Source organism: Pan paniscus, chromosome 6, assembly GCF_029289425.2.
Source record: "Pan paniscus chromosome 6, NHGRI_mPanPan1-v2.0_pri, whole genome shotgun sequence".
NCBI lineage: Eukaryota > Metazoa > Chordata > Mammalia > Primates > Hominidae > Pan > Pan paniscus.
This window is the reverse complement of record NC_073255.2, coordinates 111,706,584-111,729,802: the sequence shown is the minus strand read 5'-3', so window position 1 is coordinate 111,729,802 and position 23,219 is coordinate 111,706,584. Positions and strand designations below refer to the sequence as shown.

At 36.1% G+C, this 23,219-nt stretch overlaps 1 protein-coding gene across 2 annotated transcripts; it reads left to right on the top strand.

Moving 5' to 3' along the window:
* Positions 1–2,206: 2,206 nt before the first annotated feature.
* TFPI2 (tissue factor pathway inhibitor 2) lies at positions 2,207–7,278 on the top strand. 2 transcript variants are annotated; one of them, XM_003809720.8, is made up of 5 exons: positions 2,207–2,694; positions 2,966–3,148; positions 4,059–4,247; positions 5,894–6,064; positions 6,429–6,896. In XM_003809720.8, the coding sequence occupies exons 1-5, from the start codon at positions 2,607–2,609 to the stop codon at positions 6,503–6,505; spliced, it is 708 nt and encodes a 235-aa protein (XP_003809768.1). In that variant the 5' UTR covers positions 2,207–2,606; the 3' UTR covers positions 6,506–6,896. The 2 variants fall into 2 exon arrangements, with proteins under 2 accessions (XP_003809768.1, XP_054970692.1); XM_055114717.2 differs by having other exon boundaries at positions 2,381–2,694; positions 5,970–6,064; positions 6,429–7,278.
* Positions 7,279–23,219: the final 15,941 nt, after the last annotated feature.

Genomic DNA, 23,219 nt, shown 5'->3' with positions numbered 1-23,219 from the left:
TTTTTTTGTATGAGCAAAAGATAATCAAAAAGTGTCCAGCACCTGAGAACAAAGAGAAATGGCAGTAGTCAGTGCTCCATGAAAACTGAGTATCAGTCCTTGAATTTCATTTTAGTCTAGTTTAAAGATATATTTAATTTTATTCAGAAGATAGATATAGGTAAGTTTGAAGTTGAGTCAACTTTTCTCCTGAATATGATTCTCGGTAAATGAGTGGTAAAATTCCCTCCCCTAATAATATTTTGAAGGAACTGGGAGGGTCTAATCTGACTTTACTCTGAATGTGTCATTCCAAAACTGGCTGTCTGTCTCAGTGGTTGGTGCATTAGAGCCAGCTCACACAGATTTTGGCCATGGGGAGCTCTGGCTCTTGGAGATCTTTTCCCACCTCGGCATTCAGTGATTCTGCAGTGGCAGCTTGAAATTGACCTTAGTGAGCACATTTACACCACAGAAATCAGTTAACTATACAAAGCATCCCCATCCCATTTTTTTTTCCCTACTGGAGAGGTGATAATTAAACATTTATCCTTATAGTTTCAACTATCATTCTTAATCATAGACATCTGCTAATCAAAGCTGACAGCATTTCCAGATCAGGCTGGTTTTCCTAGGACTGTGACCTTGTAACATGACATCAGAATGACTGAAAACTGGCACAAGGATATAATGTGCAAAATACCTCAGATTATTAACCCACTTTGAGCAAGTGTGTCCTATACTTTTCAGGGCTTCCTGAAAACTTGAAAGAGAACTTCTGTAAACTACCCCCAGTATCCTCAGAAGTCAAGAATAATTATTTACTTGAGAATGTTGAATACAACAAGAGAAAAGGGGAAGGGAAGACAAGTATATTAAAATGTCTTCAAAAATATCTTTAATATTTTATGTAAAATTTCACTGTAGGTAATTGTTTGTATTTAAAAAAAAGTGGATCACAAGCTAATATGTCAAAGGAACAGGGAACTTTAATGGATGTACTGACATTAGGAAATGTGTGGGAATACACTGATCTGGTCAAATCTTCAGAACTCCCCAAGGCTATCTCTCTGGGCTGCTATGGTTCATCTCCAAAAACATAGATACATACAAAAACATAGCTTCATACATGCTTGGTTGGGGTGTAAAATGGTACAATCATCTTGAAAAAATCCTTTGGCAGTGTCTAACATTTCTAAGTATTTTATCCAAGAGTAATAAAAATTGCAGGTCCACACAAAGCAGCTTTTTTCATAAGAGCCCCCAAACAAACTAGAAACAACACAAATTCCAGTAATAAGACATTTGTGATATATTAGAATATTACTCAATGATTTAAAGGAACAGACTATTGATACACACAGCAACATATTTATACATTGTGGGATATTCATACGTTTTGGTAAATTCATACCTTGGACTACGCAAGAATTAAAAGAGACTATTGATGCAGTGACCTGGGCGTATCTCAAAAACAGGAAGTGTGAGAAAGAAATACTACACAGTGAATACTTTATAATTCCGTTTATATGAAATTCAAGAATAGGCAAATCTAATCTATGGTAATCGAAATGAGAAGAGTGTTTGCCCCTGGCCTAAGGATGGAAGGATTGATTTAGGAAAAAGTCTGCAGGAGCTTTCTGGAGTGATGGAAATGTTCTAACTCTTTTTTTTTCTTCTTCTTCTTCTTCTTTTTCTTCGTTTCGAGACGGAGTTCCACTCTGCCGCCCAGACTGGAGTGCAGTGGCGCCATCTGGGCTCACTGCAGCCTCCGCCTCCTGGGTTCAAGCCATTCTCCTGCCTCAGCCTCCCGAGGGGCTGGGACTACAGGCGCCCGCCACCACGCCCGGCTAATTTTTTGTGTTTTTAATAGAGACGGGGTTTCGCCATGTTGGCCAGGCTAGTCTCGAACTCCTGATTTCAGGTGATCCACCCGCCTTGGCCTCCCAAAGTGCTGGGATTACAGGCGCGAGCTACCGCGCCCAGCCAAAATGTTCTAATTCTTTATTGGTGGTTACACAGTTGTCAAAATTTATCAAACTGTCCACCTACGATATATTATAAGCCTGTATTAAATGTAAATTAGAACTCGATTGAAATCTGTGTGTATAAATATAAATATACACTTATTTACATTTCTAATCTAATCTGAAGGTACATTGCAACGAATCCCGCTCCGCTCTGACCCAAGAACTCCGCACTTTCTCTCCACCAGCCCTTCAAATACCTGAACTTCATGCCTTCACGAGGTGGATTCCGGCTTCTTTACAGCGCAATCACTAGCAGGTCATTTCCGTCTAGCTTGCAGATTTCCCATTACTGACACAAACGCTCCCTCAGGGCGTCCCCGTCTGGACTACAGGAGAAAGTTTGGGAGGCAGGTTCAACTTTTCAACTTGGCGGGGAATTCCTCTCCCTCTTACACAGTTTGCAGCGCGGGGGCGGCGGGGTGACAGTCCCCGTGCATGAATCAGCCACCCCTCAGGCTCCGCCCCGGCGGGGGTCGGCCGGACGCTCGCCCCGCATAAAGCGGGCACCCGGGCCGCCTGGAGCAGAAAGCCGCGCACCTCCTCCCGCCAGGCGCTTTCTCGGACGCCTTGCCCAGCTGGCCGCCCGACCCCTGCACCATGGACCCCGCTCGCCCCCTGGGGCTGTCGATTCTGCTGCTTTTCCTGACGGAGGCTGCACTGGGCGATGCTGCTCAGGAGCCAACAGGTATCTGGCCGCTCCAGGAGCCTCTCTCCCCAACCGGCGGAGAGGGAGCAGCGGGCCATGGGGCCCCGTGTAGGCGCCCTCCAAGCCTCGCTTTCTCCAGGTCCCTGCCGCGCGCTCCGCTGGCAGGGGGGACTCGCTCCCAAGTTTGCACTTTCTCTGCAGAGGCCCCTCCGCTCGGAAGGGGACAGAACTCCCCGGGATGCTCTTTCCTCCTAGGAGCTACGCCTGACCACTTTCCCTCTCTTTTGCTCTCCTTCTGCCCCTTCTTCAGGAAATAACGCGGAGATCTGTCTCCTGCCCCTAGACTACGGACCCTGCCGGGCCCTACTTCTCCGTTACTACTACGACAGGTACACGCAGAGCTGCCGCCAGTTCCTGTATGGGGGCTGCGAGGGCAACGCCAACAATTTCTACACCTGGGAGGCCTGCGACGAGGCTTGCTGGCGGATAGAAAGTAAGTGCCCTGCGCGCACCCAGGACTCTCGCGCTCCTTGCGCCGGCGGCTGGTAGCAACTTCGCCAGTTTCCCACGTCTCGCTTTCTACAGGAAGTTTTAGCCTGGGTTTTCTCAAGTGTTAAGCAAACCTCATGGTTTTCAGTTTCTTAAAATTAATCACAAATTTACAACCACTAACACATTTCCTGTCTCCCAACTGACATTGATCATAATTCAGTGCCTGTGCGGACTCAGGGAAAGATTTGTTCCCTCACCATGGGGTATAATAAATGCAAGAGAATAACGTGTTAGGTACAACGTAAGTGCTTCTCTGTATTTTTCATTAATTCCAAACCTATGATTTTTATCTCTCCTGGAGTACATCATTTCCTTCTGTCAATTATCCATCAATCTGAAATATTTCTAGTGGATTTTATTATTGAAGTGTGACTTAGCTCATTAAATAACTCTACTTTTGTCCCGATACCCAAACGTGTTGGATTAGTTGCGGGATATGGTGGAGATTCATAATACTGTTATATTTTAATTTATTTTTAATTTTTAAATTATATCGGTTAAGGCCTGTAAGAGAACATGGGGCTTTTCCATTCAAGGAACTGTGCCAGGGGAAAATGCGTATTCATATGAATAAGCTTTGATTCACTGCATATGTACAATCAGAGAACACCCAGAGAAAACAGAGTCTTTCTACTGAACTTGAAAGATACGTCACAGCTGAGTCAGCTCTGAATACACTGTTAGAAAAAAAAAAAAGTAAATATCTGGATTCATGGGAGTATTCTGGGTATTTACTATCCCAACACTAATACAACTTCTCTCCCCCCACAAAATGTTGCTGAAAATACAGTGATGGTTTAATAAGAAGGCTACTTTTGACTAACATTGTTCTATTACCCTCCTTTTCCTAGAAGTTCCCAAAGTTTGCCGGCTGCAAGTGAGTGTGGACGACCAGTGTGAGGGGTCCACAGAAAAGTATTTCTTTAATCTAAGTTCCATGACATGTGAAAAATTCTTTTCCGGTGGGTGTCACCGGAACCGGATTGAGAACAGGTTTCCAGATGAAGCTACTTGTATGGGCTTCTGTGCACCAAAGAAAAGTAAATACGATTTTTATGTATTTCTATTTCACTTTTTTGAAAAGACATTTGGGTGGAAAAAACTCAATTTGATGCGAAATTAACATGTGCATTCTCATGATTTCACATTACTTGACAAGTTAGTGACTTGTCAAGTTCTTAGGACTGGAAAGTGACAAAGCCATGATTCAAATTTTTGCTTTCTGCCTCTTCTGATTTGTTGTTTTTGAGACGGAGTCTCGCCCTGTCGCCCAGACTGGAGTGCAGTGGCACAATCTCGGCTCTCTGCAACCTCTGCCTCCCGGGTTCAAGCGATTCTCCTGACTCAGCCTCCTGAGTAGCTGGGACTACAGGCGCCCGCCACCATGCCCAGCTAATTTTTTTTTTCTTTTTTCTTCTTTCTCTTTCTCTTTCTTTCTCTCCTTCCTTCCTTTCTCTCCTTTCTTTTTCTTTCTCTTTCTTTCTTTCTTTCCTTCCTTCCTTCTTTCCTTCCTTCCTTCCTTCCTTCTTTCTTTCTTTCTTTCTTTCTTTTCTTTCTTTCTTTCTTTCTTTCTTTCTTTCTTTCTTTCTTTCTTTCTTTCTTTCTTTCTTTCTTTCTTTCTTTTTTCTTTCGACGGGGTGTCACCGTGTAAGCCAGGATGGTCTTGATCTCCTGACCTCATGATCTGCCCACCTCGGCCTCCCAAAATGCTGGGATTACAGGTGTAAGCCACCACGCCCAGCCCTGAATTGTTTCTTTAGAACTATTTCTCAGCTACTCAATTTATGCATAAAAGATTAAAGTATTCATTAATGAATGTTATGATCTCAGATTTGTACACAATCAGTTATACATGTGAGATAGTGGAATATATACAGAATTAAGATGGTGAAACTTGAAAATTTCTTTCTAAAGTTTTCGGTTAGATTTCTGTATTCTTCAGTAGTTGCAAATTGCAGCACAAACATCTCCACACGTTTCTGTCCTATCCATTTGTTACCTCTCCCACCACCACCCCTGAATCCTTGAAATGATAGTCTCTTGTGTAGTATTTAATGTTTGCAGAGGGAGACAATACAGGCATTTCCCCCAGACACAGAGATTTTTGAAAAGTTCAACAAACAAGGAAAACTTGCTTTGGCAGAGAATTTGATAAAGCTTTATAGCTGTACTGTGTTGAATATGCAAAATCTTGAGTTAATGTGGTGATGGTTACTGTGGATGTTCTCGTTTGTGTACATATAAATGTTTGCTCCAGTGGTTACCTGGAAATTAGTATGCATATATTATTGATTAATAATGGAATGAGAGCTGTTAAAAACATTAAAGCAAAACTACCAACACGACAAAATTTACCAAATCATGCCACATATTGTCCTTGAAACTTACCCCATTTTTACCTAACCATATCTGGTATTTGGGTTTAACTTCTTTTTACATTTAAAGCATACAAAGATGTAGCTTCAGAAGAAATTCTATCCAGTTTACAAAAATTTAGAATTACCAAAATATAGCATGTAAGCTTACCTGCAATTTGAAGCACATCTTTTTAAAGGTTTAGTATGATATTTTGGATTCAGACTGAGGCTTCTATGGGATTAGATTTTCTTCAGTTACTTCAGTAATCACCATAATTTAAAAATTCTGGTATTATAACATTTCTAATTTTCTTCTCTTTTTTATAAAGTTCCATCATTTTGCTACAGTCCAAAAGATGAGGGACTGTGCTCTGCCAATGTGACTCGCTATTATTTTAATCCAAGATACAGAACCTGTGATGCTTTCACCTATACTGGCTGTGGAGGGAATGACAATAACTTTGTTAGCAGGGAGGATTGCAAACGTGCATGTGCAAAAGGTAGTGAATGTTTTCTTATTCCACCTTTAGATAAACTTTATAAATAACTTATCAGAAAAATTATATTTTTATTTATCCATTTTACTAATAGCAAATTGCCATTTCTAGACTACTTCTACATAAGTATCTCCGTAGTGTTAATCAGTTTTGTCAAAATGCTTTTACTGGCTAGCTGCAGTAGACAGTAGCTGTATCTTCATATCTTAAAGGTAAAATATTATTAACTGAGTGTATAATGAGTTTTGACTTCACAGTCCTTAAAAATAAGATGAAGTGAGCTCAATAACCTTATCAGAAATAGTGATTTATAGTGAGCCTACAGACTGGAGATGTATGATTTTCATTGTTGTTTTATTGATTTTAGCTTTGAAAAAGAAAAAGAAGATGCCAAAGCTTCGCTTTGCCAGTAGAATCCGGAAAATTCGGAAGAAGCAATTTTAAACATTCTTAATGTGTCATCTTGTTTGTCTTTATGGCTTATTTGCCTTTATGGTTATATCTGAAGAATAATATGACAGCATGAGGAAACAAATCATTAGTGATTTATTCACCAGTTTTTATTAATACAAGTCACTTTTTAAAAAATTTGGATGTTTTTTATATATAACTAGCTGCTATTCAAATGTGAGTCTACCATTTTTAATTTATGGTTCAACTGTTTGTGAGACTGAATTCTTGCAATGCATAAGATATAAAAGCAAATATGACTCACTCATTTCTTGGGGTCGTATTCCTGATTTCAGAAGACGATCATAACTGAAACAACATAAGACAATATAATCATGTGCTTTTAACATATTTGAGAATAAAAAGGACTAGCAAATAAAACTCATTTTGCATTTAAAAGTTGGATTATATTTTAGTCCCAAGAAGACAAAGTCGCAGATTAACAACACTTTAAAAATATTACTCCCATTTTATTGTGTTAGATTGCAGTACAATGAATGAATAAGGGGATTTATTTAAAATATCTTAACTTTCTTGACTGATTTAAAATGCTAATCAATTTATTAAAGCCAGAAATGTTCTCCTCTGGGAAAGCAATTTCTATCTATTTATCTACCAATCCCCACTCACATGTATATGTTTGTGTTTACATAGAGATAGATGGTTTTAAGGGTTTTCCTATTGTTAAATTATTTCCTAAGACATTGTGGGTTGGAGACCACTAAACTTATAAAAAACCAAGGAAAGTAAAGTTTTTCAAATGTTTATACTGTTTAAGGTGTTTATTTATATAAACCATGCATGAGAAACCATGCATAAATTTAATAATTTAAATTTCACCAGTAAATTATCATTGATTAAATATGGTCATTCCAATGAAATAGGTTTTTTCTTTCTCTGTAATAAAACAATTTTTCTAAATTCTTATGTTTTCATAGCAAGATTGACATATTTAATTACAAATTAAATATGCAAAATTACAAATGCGTTTACCTTTTGCTTGAACAATCTTTCATTTAAAAATTTATCCCAGTTATTTTGACAAATAGGTATATGCCTGAGAACTTTGAATGATGCTGAAAGCTAGAAGCAAACCAGGTACTCTTCAGTCAGGGACTGGTTGAAGATTTTATGGATGAGGAGTTAGCAAAATATCTATATATGCATATCTTCTGACTCCCAGGATACATAAGAAACACAGGGCCTAGAACAGTATGAATAAACACACATATACACAAACATCACAGAAGATACTAAAGATATTAAAAATGTTTACCTATAGAGGTTTGGAGGGAACAGAGGGGTGGACAGTTGTGGAGATAATATTTATGTAAATATAACTGTGATATAGTTTTTATCTTGGACCATGTAAATATTTGACAAAATTAATAATCAAAATTAAATAAAAAAGAAAAAGCATTTCTTTAAGCATTCAAACCCAACTGAATACCAAATAGTGGCAAAACTACACAAAAGATATATACTTATTTTCAATGACTTCACAAATTAATATGAGAATGTCTTTTGGGAAATATAAAGGTGAAAAAATTCTGAAGAAATCTCAAAATGCATTTTTAAATTTGTTATTACTTTTTATTTGAATAGTTTTGGAGTTACAAGTGGTTTTTTATTACATGGATGAATTATATTGCAGTGAATTCTGAGATTTTAGTGCACTGTGAAAATGCATTTAGTAGTCTCATTATTAATGGTAATACTGGTGTTATTTTGAACCTATTGTATCTAGAATACTATGTTGTAAGAAAACAAGTAGTTACATTTCTTTAGAAGTCAGGATTTTCAGTGTTAAGAGAAAATGAGATACAAGTATACAATGAAAGAAATTAAGTAAAAATCTTTGACTTAAATTGGAATTAGAAATATTCATATAAATTAATAACTGATTTTCTCTATCAAAAAATCTGTATTTCCCACTTTTCCATTGAAAAGTCCTTGAAGTAATGACAACTCAGTAGCAGTAGTTACAATGAACATCAAGACTGTGGTCTCTCCATACTATTACTCACTGGTTCCTAAGAACCAGTGCTCTTAGGAGAATAGCTGAATCCAGGTCTGGGGCAGGAAATATGTAAGATAAACTTGGGCCATCTTACTCCAGAAATCAAGGAAGCTATCAAAGACTAATGAATCATGTCACAAAAACAGAAGAGCAATATTAAGGAGCTCCCACTAACCTAAAATGAGACAATATGGCCATCAAAACAAATAATGACCACAATGTATATAAATATATAGAAATCTGAGTTTATGATTATATACACACACTCACCTCCTTGGTACCTTTTGGAGGTTTCTAGGGCATTATCTCATTCATCTGAAAACGATGAATTAACAGAAATAATAAAGCATTTATCTTTTTTGTTTATTTTTTAAAAACTGTACCACAGGGAAAATAGTATATGGATGTCATTCATAGAATTCCACCTAATACATGCATTAAAATGTTAGAAAATACTCCTAACAAAAGTGTGAATATAGGCATCCCTCATGATTGGGTGCTGAAACAATTGTATGAAAAGTTTTTGGGGACAGTCTCATGGGAAATCAGGCTAATGTCTCTGAACTCACAGATCATTTTGACATCCGTAATAGTTTAGTCATAGACATTATTTGCTTCCTGATATGATACAATAATAAGTGCACCCTCCCCATCAAGTATTCTTGGAGAAATAAAACACAGTAAACCCAAAGATAGTCAAGCCTGTAGATATCACTATCATATTGCCAGATTATAGAGAAATACTGGGGATATGGGAACAAGTTAAAAGAAACCAAGGAAAGTAAATCCATAATGTTGGGCACTCTACAGGACAAATACCTTGGTTTCTCCATACAAGTCAATAAAAATTTTTAAAAATGGCAGAGAGGAGGCAGTGCTTTAAGAAAAAATAATAGATAGCAATGACAAAAAGCAGCATGCCATTAAAAGGTTGGTTAAGGCCTGAATTTATGACTGATTTTGGTGGGAATAATTATAGGAGAAGGATCTTGTGTGTGTTATGGAGGTGAAGAGTGAGTGATTCAGAGCCTTTGAGGGTTCTGGGGGCTCCTAGTAACCCCAAAGGGAAGCTGGATTTGGTATTTGCTCCCTTCATCTCCCATGTAGCCAAAGCTCTTAGGGGATCATGGATCCAACTCAGCCTACATTTGCACCTCTTTGATCAGCATGGGTAGGAAGTAGATATTTTGGATAAAATTATTCTAATGCCCTATTACCTCTGCCATGTTAGTTTAATTAAGAAATATATAAAGTGGTCACAAGACATTCTGCAGTCAAGGGAAAATTCCTCCTTACCACAATCAATGTGAAGGCAAGTCACAGCTGTGGTTAAAAGGAATGTCTCATTCTGTGACACAAAAAGTCAAAATAGAAATGGGATGGCTTTTAATAAGACAGTATTTTAAAAATTACCCTGGACTATCACTCATGTGTCCCCTGTGCACACACACTGTCACAATATTTAACCATAGAAACTGCAATGGAGGCCTCCAAATTGCCTGGATCACAGCACCCCCAAGTGTGCATGCTGTCTCCCCCAACAGTCGTGTTAGACTTTTAGCCAACAATCTTATCCAGTCAGAGAATATCCATGGAATGTCTGTCCATATATTGTAATAATGTCTGTAGACATTTTAGCTCTGTTGCATCTAGAGATAAATCTCTAGGGTGTCCCCAAGGAGTTGACCTAAAATAATCAATGTGAGAAGGATGTCTCTTGATCCTTCATCAGCCTTCTTATGACCTGATGGACTTACTGCAGTGGCAGGAACTTATCTTTATAAGCTTCATGTTTCCAGTAAAATTTAGGTCCTGTGATTAAAAATAAGGAAAAGTAGAAAAGTACAGAGTTGTAGCTTTAAAATATCTTTTGCCCCTATATATTGTTATAAACTTACATATGGAAGCAGGCAAACATGGGTATCAGAATCATCCAAAATTATTTCTTCTCCCTTCATCCACATAATCAATTATTCACCAAGTGTACCTAAGTAAGCCTTTCCTAATCCTCTTCTTATACCAGAAAAATTAAAACACTCCAGAGTTTTTCTTCCAATCTATGTCTGCCTCATATACAGTCATCCACACTGATGCCAGGGTAATCCTGGAAAAAAAAATATGATCAGGTTACCCCTTTGCTTAAAACTCTTCAGTGGTTTCCTCTGGAATCTTCACATACTGTCCAGGCCCCTTGTGTGTCATTTAAGAATTCTTATGCATGTACCATAACATTCTTTTCTTTTCCAGATTCATCTCTTATTATCTGTAACCTATAATACAGTTGCACTAAATTATCTGCAGTTTCCAAAGCATGTCATAATGCTTTACTTTTCTACAATGTGGTTCTGAAATTTTGTGCATGAGAACCATCTGTAGAGCCAGGTACACAGCAGGCTTTTATGCCCTGTGCCCAGGGGTTTTTACGTAGTGGGTTTGAGTTGGCACTCAAAGATGCACATTTTAAACAACAACTCCAGATGATTAGGATGTACATCCTAATCATCATCGCACTTTAAGGAATTTACATCGCACTTTACATCGATGTTACATCGCACTTTAAGGAACACTTTTTTTAAGCCTTACCATAAGTTTCTTTCTTTGAAAAAAATATCATTCCCTCCTTGCAACTATTTGGCAAGTTGAATCTTCTCCTTGTTGATGAGGTATTCCTTGCCCAACCTGAAGCAGGTTTAATCATTTATCCTATGGGCTTGCCTAAACCTGGAGCAACTTCCTAGTTGTACTATTGCAGTATTTAATTATTTTCCTTGAAGTTTTATTCTTAGGAGATCTAAGTTTTTCATGTAAAATTAATGTTATTTTTTCATTTCAAAATATATTATTAAGCCAATTGTATACCGTATAGAAAATAAAATACATAAGGATAAAAATAAAAGCAATGCAGAATTTTACCACCAAGTGATTAATAACTCCATTTCTGATCTCTTAAGGTGGAAATAACTTAGTAAAGAGATATACACATTTTAATGTCCTTAGTTTATACTGAGAAAGTGCATTACAAATTATATCAATCTATCCCCAACTAAAAATATATGAAAATGGCCAATACATTAGGTATAAACAGAAAAATATTAATAAATCACTTCATTTTAATAAAATGGTATTTTATTTTATCATTGTTTTATTTGGTATTTCCAAGATTATTACAAAGGTTGAACTTTTTTAATTGTGTAAATTTAAGGTGTACAAAATGGTATTTTGATATACATATTTATAGTGAAATGACTACTACAGGTAAGCAATTTTAACATGTCCATCACGTTCTATAGTTGCTAGTTGCTCTTTTCTATCTTTATTTTTTGGCAAGAGCACCTAAAATCTACTCTTGAGCAAATTGTCAACATGTAGTATTAATAACTGTAGTCTTCCTGCTGACATTAGATCTCCAGACTTATTTATCTTAACAAAACTGCAAGTTGGTACCTTTTAATCAACACTGTCTCATTTTTCTCCCCTTCCCTATCCCTGGTAACCACTACTCTACTGTTTCTATATATTCAACTGTTTTTTTTTCATTCCACACATAAGTGAGATTGTGCAGTATTTTTCTATCTGTATCTGGCTTATTTCACTTAGTATAGTATCCTCCAGATTCATACTTGTTGTTGCAAATGGCAGTATATCCTTTTATAAGACTGAATAATATTTTATTGTATATATACATGTGTATGTATATATGTGTAAGTGTATGCCTGTATGTGTATACATATCTCACAACTTCTTTATCTACTTATTCATGGATGGGCACTTAGATTGTTTTCCTATCTTGGCTATTGTGAATAATGCAGTGAACATGGGAGTGCAGATATCTTTCTGAAGTACTGACTTCATGTCTTTTGTGTATATCCCCAGAAGAGAGATTGCTTGGTCATATGGTGGTTCTATTTTCATTTTTTTGAGGAACATCCATATTATTTTCTACTATGTCTGTACCAATTTAAATTCCCAACAGTATACAAGGGTTCCCATTTCTTCACATCCTTCCAAACACCTCTTGACTTTTTGATAATAGCCATCCTAACAAGCATAAAGTGATATCTTTATTTATTATTATTATTTTTTAATTAAAAAAATTTTTTAAAGTCCAGGGGTACAAGTGCAGGTTTGTTACATGGGTAAACTTGTGTCATGGGGGTTTGTAGTACAGATTATTTCATCACCCAGGTATTAAGTGTAGTACCCATTAGTTATTTTTGCTGATCCTCCCCTTCCTCTGCCCTACATCCTCCAAAAGGCCCCAGTATGTGTTGTTCCCTCTGTGTGTCTATGCATTCTCATCATTTATCTACCACTTATAAGTGAGAACGTGGTATTTGGGTCTCTGTTTCTGTGTTAGTTTGCTAAGGATAATGGCCTCCAGCTTCATCCACGTCCCTGGAAAGGACATGATCTCATCCTTTTTTTATGGCTGCATGGTATTCCATGGTGTATATGTACCATATTTTCTTTATCCAGTCTATCACTGATGGGCATTTAGGTTGATTCCATGTCTTTGCTATTGTGAATAGTGCTAAAGAGCTTCTGCACAGCAGAATTGATATCTTATAGTGGTTTTGATTTGCATTTCCCTCCATAGTTAATGATGTTAAGCACATTTTTATATTCTTGTTGGCTATTTTTATGTCTTCTTTGGAAAAACGTCTGTTTAGCTCTTTTGCCCATTTTTTACTAGGTTATTTGGTTTTCGTTTTTACTATAGATTTGAGTTGTTACATATTTTGGATATTAACCCCATGAGGTATATGTTTCACAAATATTTTCTTCCCATCTGTAGGCTTACTTTTAATTTTGTTGATTGCTTCCTTTGCTGTGCAAAAACCTTTTAGTTTGATGTAGCACCACCTATTTATTTTTGCTTTTGTTGGTTAATCTTTTGGGTTGATGTTCAGGAAATTATTGCCAAGGCCAATATCAACAAGATTTTCCCCTATGTTTTCTTCTATGAGTTTTTTGTTTGTTTGTTTCTGGCCTTATGTTTAGGTATTTAATCCATTTTGAGTTGATTCTGATGTATGGATATCCAGTTTTCTCAACTCCATTTATTGAAAAAAAACTAATCTTTCCTCATCATTTCTTCTTGGTGGCCTTGTTGGAAATTAGTTGACCACATGTGCTTGGGTTTATTTCTGGGCTGCCTATTCTGTTCCATTGGTCTATGTGTGTGTTTCATGCCTATGCCATACTGTTTTGATTACTATTGCTTTGTTGTATAATTTGAAATAAGAACGTGTGATGCCTCCAACTTTGTTGTTCTTGCCTTCATTAATAGATTTACTAACTGTATTTATAGTAATAAAAATCCTTTATTGTCTTTATATGTACCTGTGCCAACATACACAAATTAATGTAATACCCTATATTAAGGGAATAAAATATAAAAATTATATGATTATCTCAATAGATGCAGAAAAATACTTAACAAAGTTCAACATCTTTTCATGATACAAACTCTCAACAAAATACATATAGAAGAAAATTTCCTCAACATAACTAAAGCTGTTTATAAAAAGCCAACTGCCAACATAATTTTCTTTGAAGTTTTAAAGACCATGGATCAATTTTTCTCTTTTTGTAGCCTAATCTGATTTTTATATTCATATCTGTTAAGGCATACACAATAGAAACTATATGTTGACACTACCTTTAGAGCCCAGGCTCCTTAACCTATACATGCATTTGTAACTGTATCTTACCTGTTATTTGATGCTAAAAGATGGAAAGGTTTTCCTCTAAGATACAGTACAAGGCAAGGTACAAAGATGCCCACCCTCTGCACTTCTATTCAACAGTTCTATTAAAATTGCTGGAAATACTAGCAAGGACAATCAGATAAGAAAAATAAATAGAAGCCATCCAAATGCAAAAGGAAGCAAAATTATCTTTGTTTGCAGATGATATGATCCTCTGTGTAGAAAATCCTTAAAATGTCACAAAAATTGTTAGAACTAATGATCGAATTCAGTAAAGTAGCAGGACACAAAATCAACATCAAAAATCAGTTGCATTTATTTACATCAATAATGATCTATCTGTAAAAGAAATCAAGATGGTCAGACAGTTTTTATAAGATAATCTGTGGAAAATATGTAAAACTTCTTCTGATATTATACCATTCTTGTATTTGAATGATATGACCTATTTGTATATTATTTTTTAAATGCATTGCTAGATTTTGTTGGTTACATTTTAAGTATATTGAATCTATACTCATATATAACATTGTTAGATGTATTCACAGTGAACTGCAACTTTTATCATTATGTTCTTACTATTTGTTATATTTTTCTTTTTATTGAACTATCAAAGAAGTTTTCTACATTATTTTCATTTATGTATAAAATCATTTATATATAACATTTATACGTAAAATCATTTTTATATAAAAATTATACATAAATAATTTATGAATAAATGATCTTACATTATTTCTACATTCAAGTTGTTATTGAGATTTTCTTTGTGACTTAATGTAAGATCAATTTTCATGTCCTATTAAGAAGAAATGATATTGCTTTCATTGGAATATATATTTATTATTTATACATGTTAAGTTCAATTTTATACTTATTATTTAAAATATATATACATATATCCAAATATGTATATATCTGCCAGTGCTTGTTAAAGATTACAGACTTTATATTTGAATGTTGCATCAACATTTTTCTCTGTTGCATATTTTAGGACTATTTTCATCAAATTAAACAATTGAGTTTCACTTTCTTTTTCTTACACTAGTTATACGTAAATGTTGCCTGACTTTCTGTCCATTCTAAAGTGTCTTGGATTTTCCAGGATTAGCAACAACAAGCATTCCCATGGTGCATTATGAGGGGTTTCGGCAGCTTGCTAGGTTGCTTAGTTCAAGAGCACTCTCTTCTGAGGGTGCATGGAAGTACAATGCCTTTAATAAATGATGCCTTTTTTACGAGTTGATGTGTCTTCCACTTCTATTATTTTCTTTTTTAACTTTCTATGAGATCCTTACTTTTCACCACTTTATTTCTTCTTTCCATTCACTATCAAGTCTCTTTCCAAAAGATATCTACTTTTTTTAGGTTGCCTCACACTCCACCCTAAGCAATGCCTTCTCACAAGGTTGCCACCTCTCCGGTCCTGCAATTTTCATGCCTCTCCCACTTCCCCCAATTCCTCAATAGCCATTGCTTTGGTCCACCAGGCCACACACCTTAGTTGGAGTAAGGTCTTGTCTTATCCCAAAGAAAACACCAAAGAAAAAGAGTGTTTTCCTTGGGGTAACATTATCTGTGTTTCACCAAGTCCGGGACCCTACTGCATTCTCTTCTTTTTCACATAATTTTTATATTATTTCCTCAGTTATGTGTAAATAGAAGTCTATGTTTTCTCTTTTTCTTAGTTTTGCTCTATAAGTAACTTATGGGTGGTTTTATTAAGATCTCCTGATGAATCTGTATGGTTTGGAAAGTTACGTGAAAAGATTATTATTACTGTATATATCCATTATTTTCTTAGGGAAATTGGAAGTCTCAAACAATGTGTTAAAATTTTCTTTGAAGTTTTAAAGACCATGGATTGATTTTTCTCTTTTTGTAGCCTAATCTGATTTTTATATTCATATCTCTTAAGGCATACAAAATAGAAATTATATGTTGACACTACCTTTAGAACCCAGGCTCCTTAACCTATGCATGCATTTGTAACTGTATCTTACCTGTTATTTGATGCTAAGACACAAACTGATATGGTTCTAGACTACAGTTTTTCAGTAGAGGCCAGCTGCTTCCCTCTAAGTCTAAAATGGAGGTTAATCTCATATTAATCTTGCATCGTTTGCTTAGCAAGCTCTTTTGATATTTGATAATGAAGAGGTCTGCCCTCTGTTCTTAGCCATCCTCTCCTGGGAATTTTTTATCTGAATCACTGTACTATAATTCTCATGACAAATTGATATTATGCATTGCATATTAAAATTAATCTTTTGGCTGGGCGTGGTGGCTCAAGCCTGTAATCCCAGCACTTTGGGAGGCCGAGGGAGGTGGATCACGAGGTCAGGAGATCGAGACCATCCTGGCTAACACGGTGAAACCCCTTCTCTACTAAAAATACAGAAAAAAAAATTAGCCGGGGGCGGTGGCGGGCACCTGTAGTTCCAGCTACTCGGGAGGCCGAGGCAGGAGAATGGCGTGAACCCGGGAGGCGGAGTTTCCAGTAAGCCGAGATAGCGCCACTGCAGTCCAGCCTGGGCGAAAGAGCGAGACTCCGTCTCAAAAAAAAAAAAAAAATTAATCTTTTAGGATAACTTTATTTTTACTTGTAAAATACAAATTCTTTTTTCACGTAGAGTTCTTAGCTATAGGTTTTCATTTTAAAAATATAGTCTCAGTCCTTTTTTATTTATTGAGTTCATTAAAGGTAGATAAATGTTAGTATATCATCAGTTTAATTATTACATAGTAAAAACAAATGTGTTTCGAATACAGTCTACAGTTTTAAGTGAGTAAGCAATTTATCACTTTTTAACAATATTTCTGTCTATAATAAAATGTGGTAAAATATTTTTTTCTGAATCTGACTTTTGTGGGAAAATGTCATTTCTCATAATTAATAATCATGGTAGTTTAACCTCAAGCTTAAGTGTTATGCTCCAAGGAGGCAATTATGTTTAAAATAAGGATATTTCAAAATTATTAAGTTAATAGTCCTAACAAATGTTAAAACAAACATTTAACTGCTAATAACAGGTATTTTCCCTTTTTGAAAAATAAGCAAATGGTTATTTATTGACTTTCTTTTTCTAGGATTCGTATTGATTTTTGCAATATTACAGTGTTTTATTTCTCTTTAAGAGTAATTTCTTAACCATATGGAAACATTCATTCAGGTTTACTTTATGATCTGTTTTCAAGTTAAAAACAATACCATCCCACTAAATGGATGTGTATAATATCTATGTTTCCTCACAAAGTGATCATTATCTCTAACGTAAGAAATTAATAATACAAAGGATACAGTTAGGGTTATATTTCTGTCTTCTCTATTTTATCACATTATTTATTATTTATCAAATTACAAACTTTTGTATTCTACCATTCTAAGACCAATGGAAGGTTTAGTACCAATGTAAGATAATGCTTTTGCTTCACTTGGATAGTTTACTTTGAGCTAGGAGACATCTTTGATTACAAATGAAAGCTCTGAACATCCAGCTTTAGAGATAAGGAGAACTCTTCTCTCTGTCAATATACCTCTTTATTCTTTCATGAAATAGGATGTACTATCAAGTAATTACCTTCACCTGTGGGAAGTTTTACTCCTCTGTGCTGTGATAGGGTTGTTTTGCTAAGCCACTTCTCTAAATCAGCTGGTCCTTCAGAGGAATGTAGGCCCACCTTGAATCCATATTCTCCCTGGTATTTTGCTGCCAAGATGTTCCTCATTCAGACACATCTGAGCCTTATCAGCTCACTCACAGCCACCATCTTCTGAGATATGTCTTGGAGGTGCTAAGTCTGAGAGGAGTCATGTTTTGATCACAACACCTATAACCCTTGCCCTTTTGCCTGTGTCAGTAATTTCCCAGGATTCCATGTTTTATTTGTTAAGCCTTGTGGATATAAAAGGCTGACAGTCTTTCCCTGCAGTGGGGTTAGGCCCAACATTATAAGGATGGTTGCAATAAATCCATGGTTCTCATTCCTTTCCAGGACTGGCAACTGGAATACCTACCTGCATTCTTCAAACACAAGTTCTCTTTACTGTCTTAAAGGTGAAGAAAGGGGTAAAACATAAATGAACATTTCTGGTAGCACACATTCTCAGAACCACATCTTTCCTGGTGTATTAGTCCATTTTCACATTGCTGATAAAGACATACCCAAGACTGGGTAACTTATAAAGCAAAAGAGGTTTAATGGATTCACAGTTCCACATGGCTGGGGAGGCCTTGCAATCATGGTGGAAGGTGAAAGGCATATCTTACATGGCAGCAGGTAAGAGAGACAATGAGAGACAAGTGAAAGGGGTTTACCCCTACAAAATCATCAGATCTTATGACACTTATTCACTACCATGAGAACAGATATGGGAAACTGCCCCCATGATTCAATTATCTCCAACTGGGAGATAATTGCACTACCCTAGCAGAGGTTCTCCACGAGGGCCCCACCCCTGTAGCAAACTTCTGCATGGACATCCAGGCATTTCCACACATCTAGATGGAGCTTCCCAAACCTCAATTCTTGACTTCTTTGTGCCCACAGGCTCAATACCCCATGGAAGCTGCCAAGGCTTAGGGCTTACACCCTCTGAAGCCATGGCCTGAGCTGTACCTTGTCCCTTTTAGCCATGGCTAGAGCTGCTGGGATACAGGGCACCAAGTCCCTAGGCTGCACACAGCAGGGGGGCCCTGGGCCTGCCCTATGAGACCATTATTTTCCTTCTAGGCCTCTGGGCCTATGATGGGAGTGGTTGCCTTGAAGGTTTCTGACGTGCCCTGGAGACATTTTCCCTTTTGTCTTGGTGATTAGCATTTGGCTTCTCATTTCTTATGCAAACTTCTGCAGCCAGCCTGAATTTCTCCCCAGAAAATGGATTTTTCTTTTCTATTGCATCATCGGGCTGCAAACTTTCCAAACTTTTATGCTTTGTCACCTCTTGAATGCTTTGGTTCTTAGAAATTTCTTCCACCAGATACCTCAAATCATCTCAAGTTCAAAGTTCCATAGATCTCTAGGGCAGGGGCAAAATACCACCACTCTCTTTGCATAGCAAAGACCTTTACTCTAGTTCCTAATGAGTTCCTCATCTCCATCTAAGACCACCTCAGCTTGGATTTTATTGTCCATATCATTATCAACATTTTGGTTAAAGCCAAACACAGCTCTAGAAAGTTTCAAACTTTTCTACATCTTCCTGTCTTCTGAGCCCTCCGTCTCCAGGAAGTTCCAAACTTTCCCACATTTTTCTATCTTCTTCTGAGCCTTACAAACTGTTCTAACCTCTGCCTGTTACCCAGTTCCAAATTCACTTCCACATTTTTGGGTATCTTTATGGAAGTTCCTCATTACTGCTACCAATTTACTGTATTAGTCCATTTTCAGGTTGCTGACAAAGACATATCAGAGACTGGATAATTTATAAAGAAAAAGAGGTTTAATGAACTCACAGTTCCACATGGCTGGGGAGGCCTCACAATCATGGTGAAAGTGAAAGGCACATCTTACTTGGTGGCAGGCAAGAGACAATAAGAGTGAGATGAAAGGGGTTTCCACTTATAAAACCATCAGATCTTGTGAGACTTATTCATTACCATGAGAACAGTATGGGGGAAACTGCCCTCATGATTCAATTATCTCCCATTGGGTCCTTCCCACAACACATGGTAATTATGGGAGCTAGAATTCAAGATGAGATTTGAGTGGGGACACAGCCAAATCATATCACCTGGGTACATTACTTTTTATTCAAATATTTAATATTTAAGATATAATTTTCATTAGTTTAATGTTTTAGTGTTTTTGTTAATAGAACTGTTTTGTAAACTATACTCTCTAACTGGTGATTGCTATGAAATAAGAAAGCTATGTTTTTGGCCTAATTATCTTCTGATTAGCCAAATAGTAAACTTTTCTTATAAGTTATATTTCTTTTTCAGTTTTTTCTTAGTGTTTCCATAGGCAGAGTTGCAAATTTTGCAAATAACAATTGTATCTCCTGTTGGCAATATCTCAACTCCTTATTCTTTTTTCTTTGTCTTGTCACATTGGCTGAAATTTCCAGAAATAATGGTACATAATAATGGGGAAAGTATTTTTGTTTATTCTTGACTTTTAGAAAAATACTTTTTATGTCTTATAGTTAACTATGCCATTGGTCACAGGTTTAAAATAAAAATTACTTATCAGATCAATGATGTATAATAATGTTCCTAATTTGCTAGGAGGTTTTTCCTTAAATCAAGAATAGCTCATGAATTTAGATAGATTTTCAGCATATAAATGTGATTTCTTTTTACCTTTTGATATGACAAATCAACTAATAGATATCTCAATATGGATTTATCTATAAATTCCTCAGGTAAATTTTATATGGAGGTTAGAACTTTTAGTATAGTGCTGAGTTGAATTTGTTAATTTTTAAATAAATATGGCCTAGAATCTCAGTTTTTCTCTTCTTAATGCTCTGTCACATTTCGGCTTTAGCCCATTGCTAGACAAAAAAATATATATATATTCTAAACATTCCATCTTTTTCTATGCTCTGGGATTGTATAATACACTAAGAATTATTTATTTGATTTTTGGTGGATTTTAATAACTCACATATTAGATTTGCTCAGTATAGTACTATTTTAGAGAAAGTTTTGTGCTAACTTCTTCCATTTTATTTATGGGTCTTTATATACTTGGTTTTGCTATATCTTCTACAGTAGATTTTGGTGATCAATTTTTTTTTTCTGTAAAGTAGATCAGTAGACTTTCAAATTATGTCATACCTTTTAAATGGAATTTTTCATAATTTTATTCTGGATAATAGCTTTGTCTATTTTATTAGACTTTTAAACAAACAAATGCTTAAACATAATTCTACTGTTTTTAAGTTTTGTTATAAGCAGATTTTAAAATTTTATCCTTTTTAAATTCACCATCTTGTTTATTTAAGTTCTCTTGGTTTTTCTCTTAGTTGAAGTGGCCTCAACTGAAAGTTTGAAATGTAATAATAAACAAGCTAAAAAAGTGAAAATATGTGGTTAAAATCAAATAAACTCATGTAATAAGCAATAATACCAATTTTATGGAGGAAGGTTAAATTATGATAGAACTAAAATTGAAAAATAATGTTTCAGTGGAAAAGAAACTGATTGTAATGAGAGATTCTAGGAGAGCAATTATATTTATTGATACTTGATTTTGTTAGGTTAAATATAATTACTAAAAGTAAGTATATATCATGTCATTTCTAAATTATTAAAGATGAAAAATAAAATTAGAATATAATCAATTCAAAAGAGGGCAAGAAAGGAGAAATAAAAGAGTCAATAGATACAAAAGCCAGGACAAATAGAAAGCACAATATAAGCTTATAGAAATAAATTTAAATATAATAGCAACTATATTAAATGCCCATGGAAGAAATTCTAAATACACATATTATTTTTCTGGAATAAATAATAAACCCTAGCTCTTTGCTGTTCAACAGAGATATATGTAAAACAAAAAACAAAAAAAAATTGACAATAAAAGTAATTAAATACATACCAGGCAAATACTAAACCAACAAGTTGGCAAATGCCAACCATTAAAAGGCCACTAATATAGATAGAATTCCATTTAATATTCAAATTTGCAAAATAAAGTCACCAGGAAAATGTAACTATTCTGAATTTCTGTCCACCTAAGAACAGATTTTTAATCTATCTATGGATCTATCTCTAGCAAAACTAATAGAATTGTAAGGCTAAGTTAACAAATATACCACCATAGCAATAAATCTTGATACACTTCTCTCAGTAATTGATAAATCAAGACAGAAAAAAAAATCCCTAAGAGCATGTTGACTATTTAAATAACTCAAAGTTAATAGAAGTTTTATCCAATGGATACATAGAACATTGTCCCCAAACAGTAGAATACATGTTCTTCTAAAGTAAAACTCAGCACACTTTCTTTTTTGTTTTTTTGAGACAGAGTCTCGCTCTGTCGCCCAGGCTGGAGTGCAGGGGTGCGATCTCTGCTTACTGTGAGCTCCACCTCCCGAGTTCTGGCCACTCTCCTGCCTCAGCCTCCTGAGTAGCTGGGACTACTGGTGCCCACCACCACGCCCAGCTAATTTTTTGTATTTTTAGTACAGGCGGGGTTTCACCGTGTTAGCTAGGATGGTCTCGATCTCCTGACCTCGTGATCGGCCCGCCTCGGCCTCCCAAAGTGCTGGGATTACTCAGCTCACTTTCTCTGCAAAAACCAGATGATAAAGGCTTTCCGGGACATGCAGTCTCTGATAGGTTGCTCAATCCTACCATTGTAGTGTAAAAGCAGCCACAGACCATGTAGGGAGACCCCCTGAAACTATTGCTATGGAATAAAAGATGAAATGCTCCTGATTATTGTAAATACAAAATTGCATGCAGGATTGTGTAAAGACAATGCCAGGTTGGACTGCCAGAACAAGCCAACAGTGCATGATGTGCTTCCACCTGCAGAGAGCCTATGAACGGACATGCAGTCAGGGAGGATTCACATCACCAAGATTCCTATCCCAGAAAAGCAGACGTTCATAGCTCTGGGAATGGAATGCGACCCTTGTGGAAAGCCTATAAACGGATGCATGGGGGGCGCCTGTCCATATGGATAAGATAGGGCTATAAACGGCCTCATCTTGCCACGGCTCTTCTAGGCCTCTTTAGGGTTAAAGCATACTCCCTTCTGAGAATTTCTGGTCTAACCAGTTGTCTAGCTTCACGTCCTGTTTCCGTGAATTGTTTGTAACCAGCTTTTGTTGCAATTGTTACTGCTGATTAATATCTTGCTAATCATAGGTTATGGATAGACTGTGTTTCTGTTCTAAGGCTCTGTTAGAAATTACTGACGCACACACTATATTGTAAATTCTTATCTCTGTATACTGTACTACATACAAATGTACTGTACTACTACATACAAATGTACTGTACTTCTACATACAAATGTT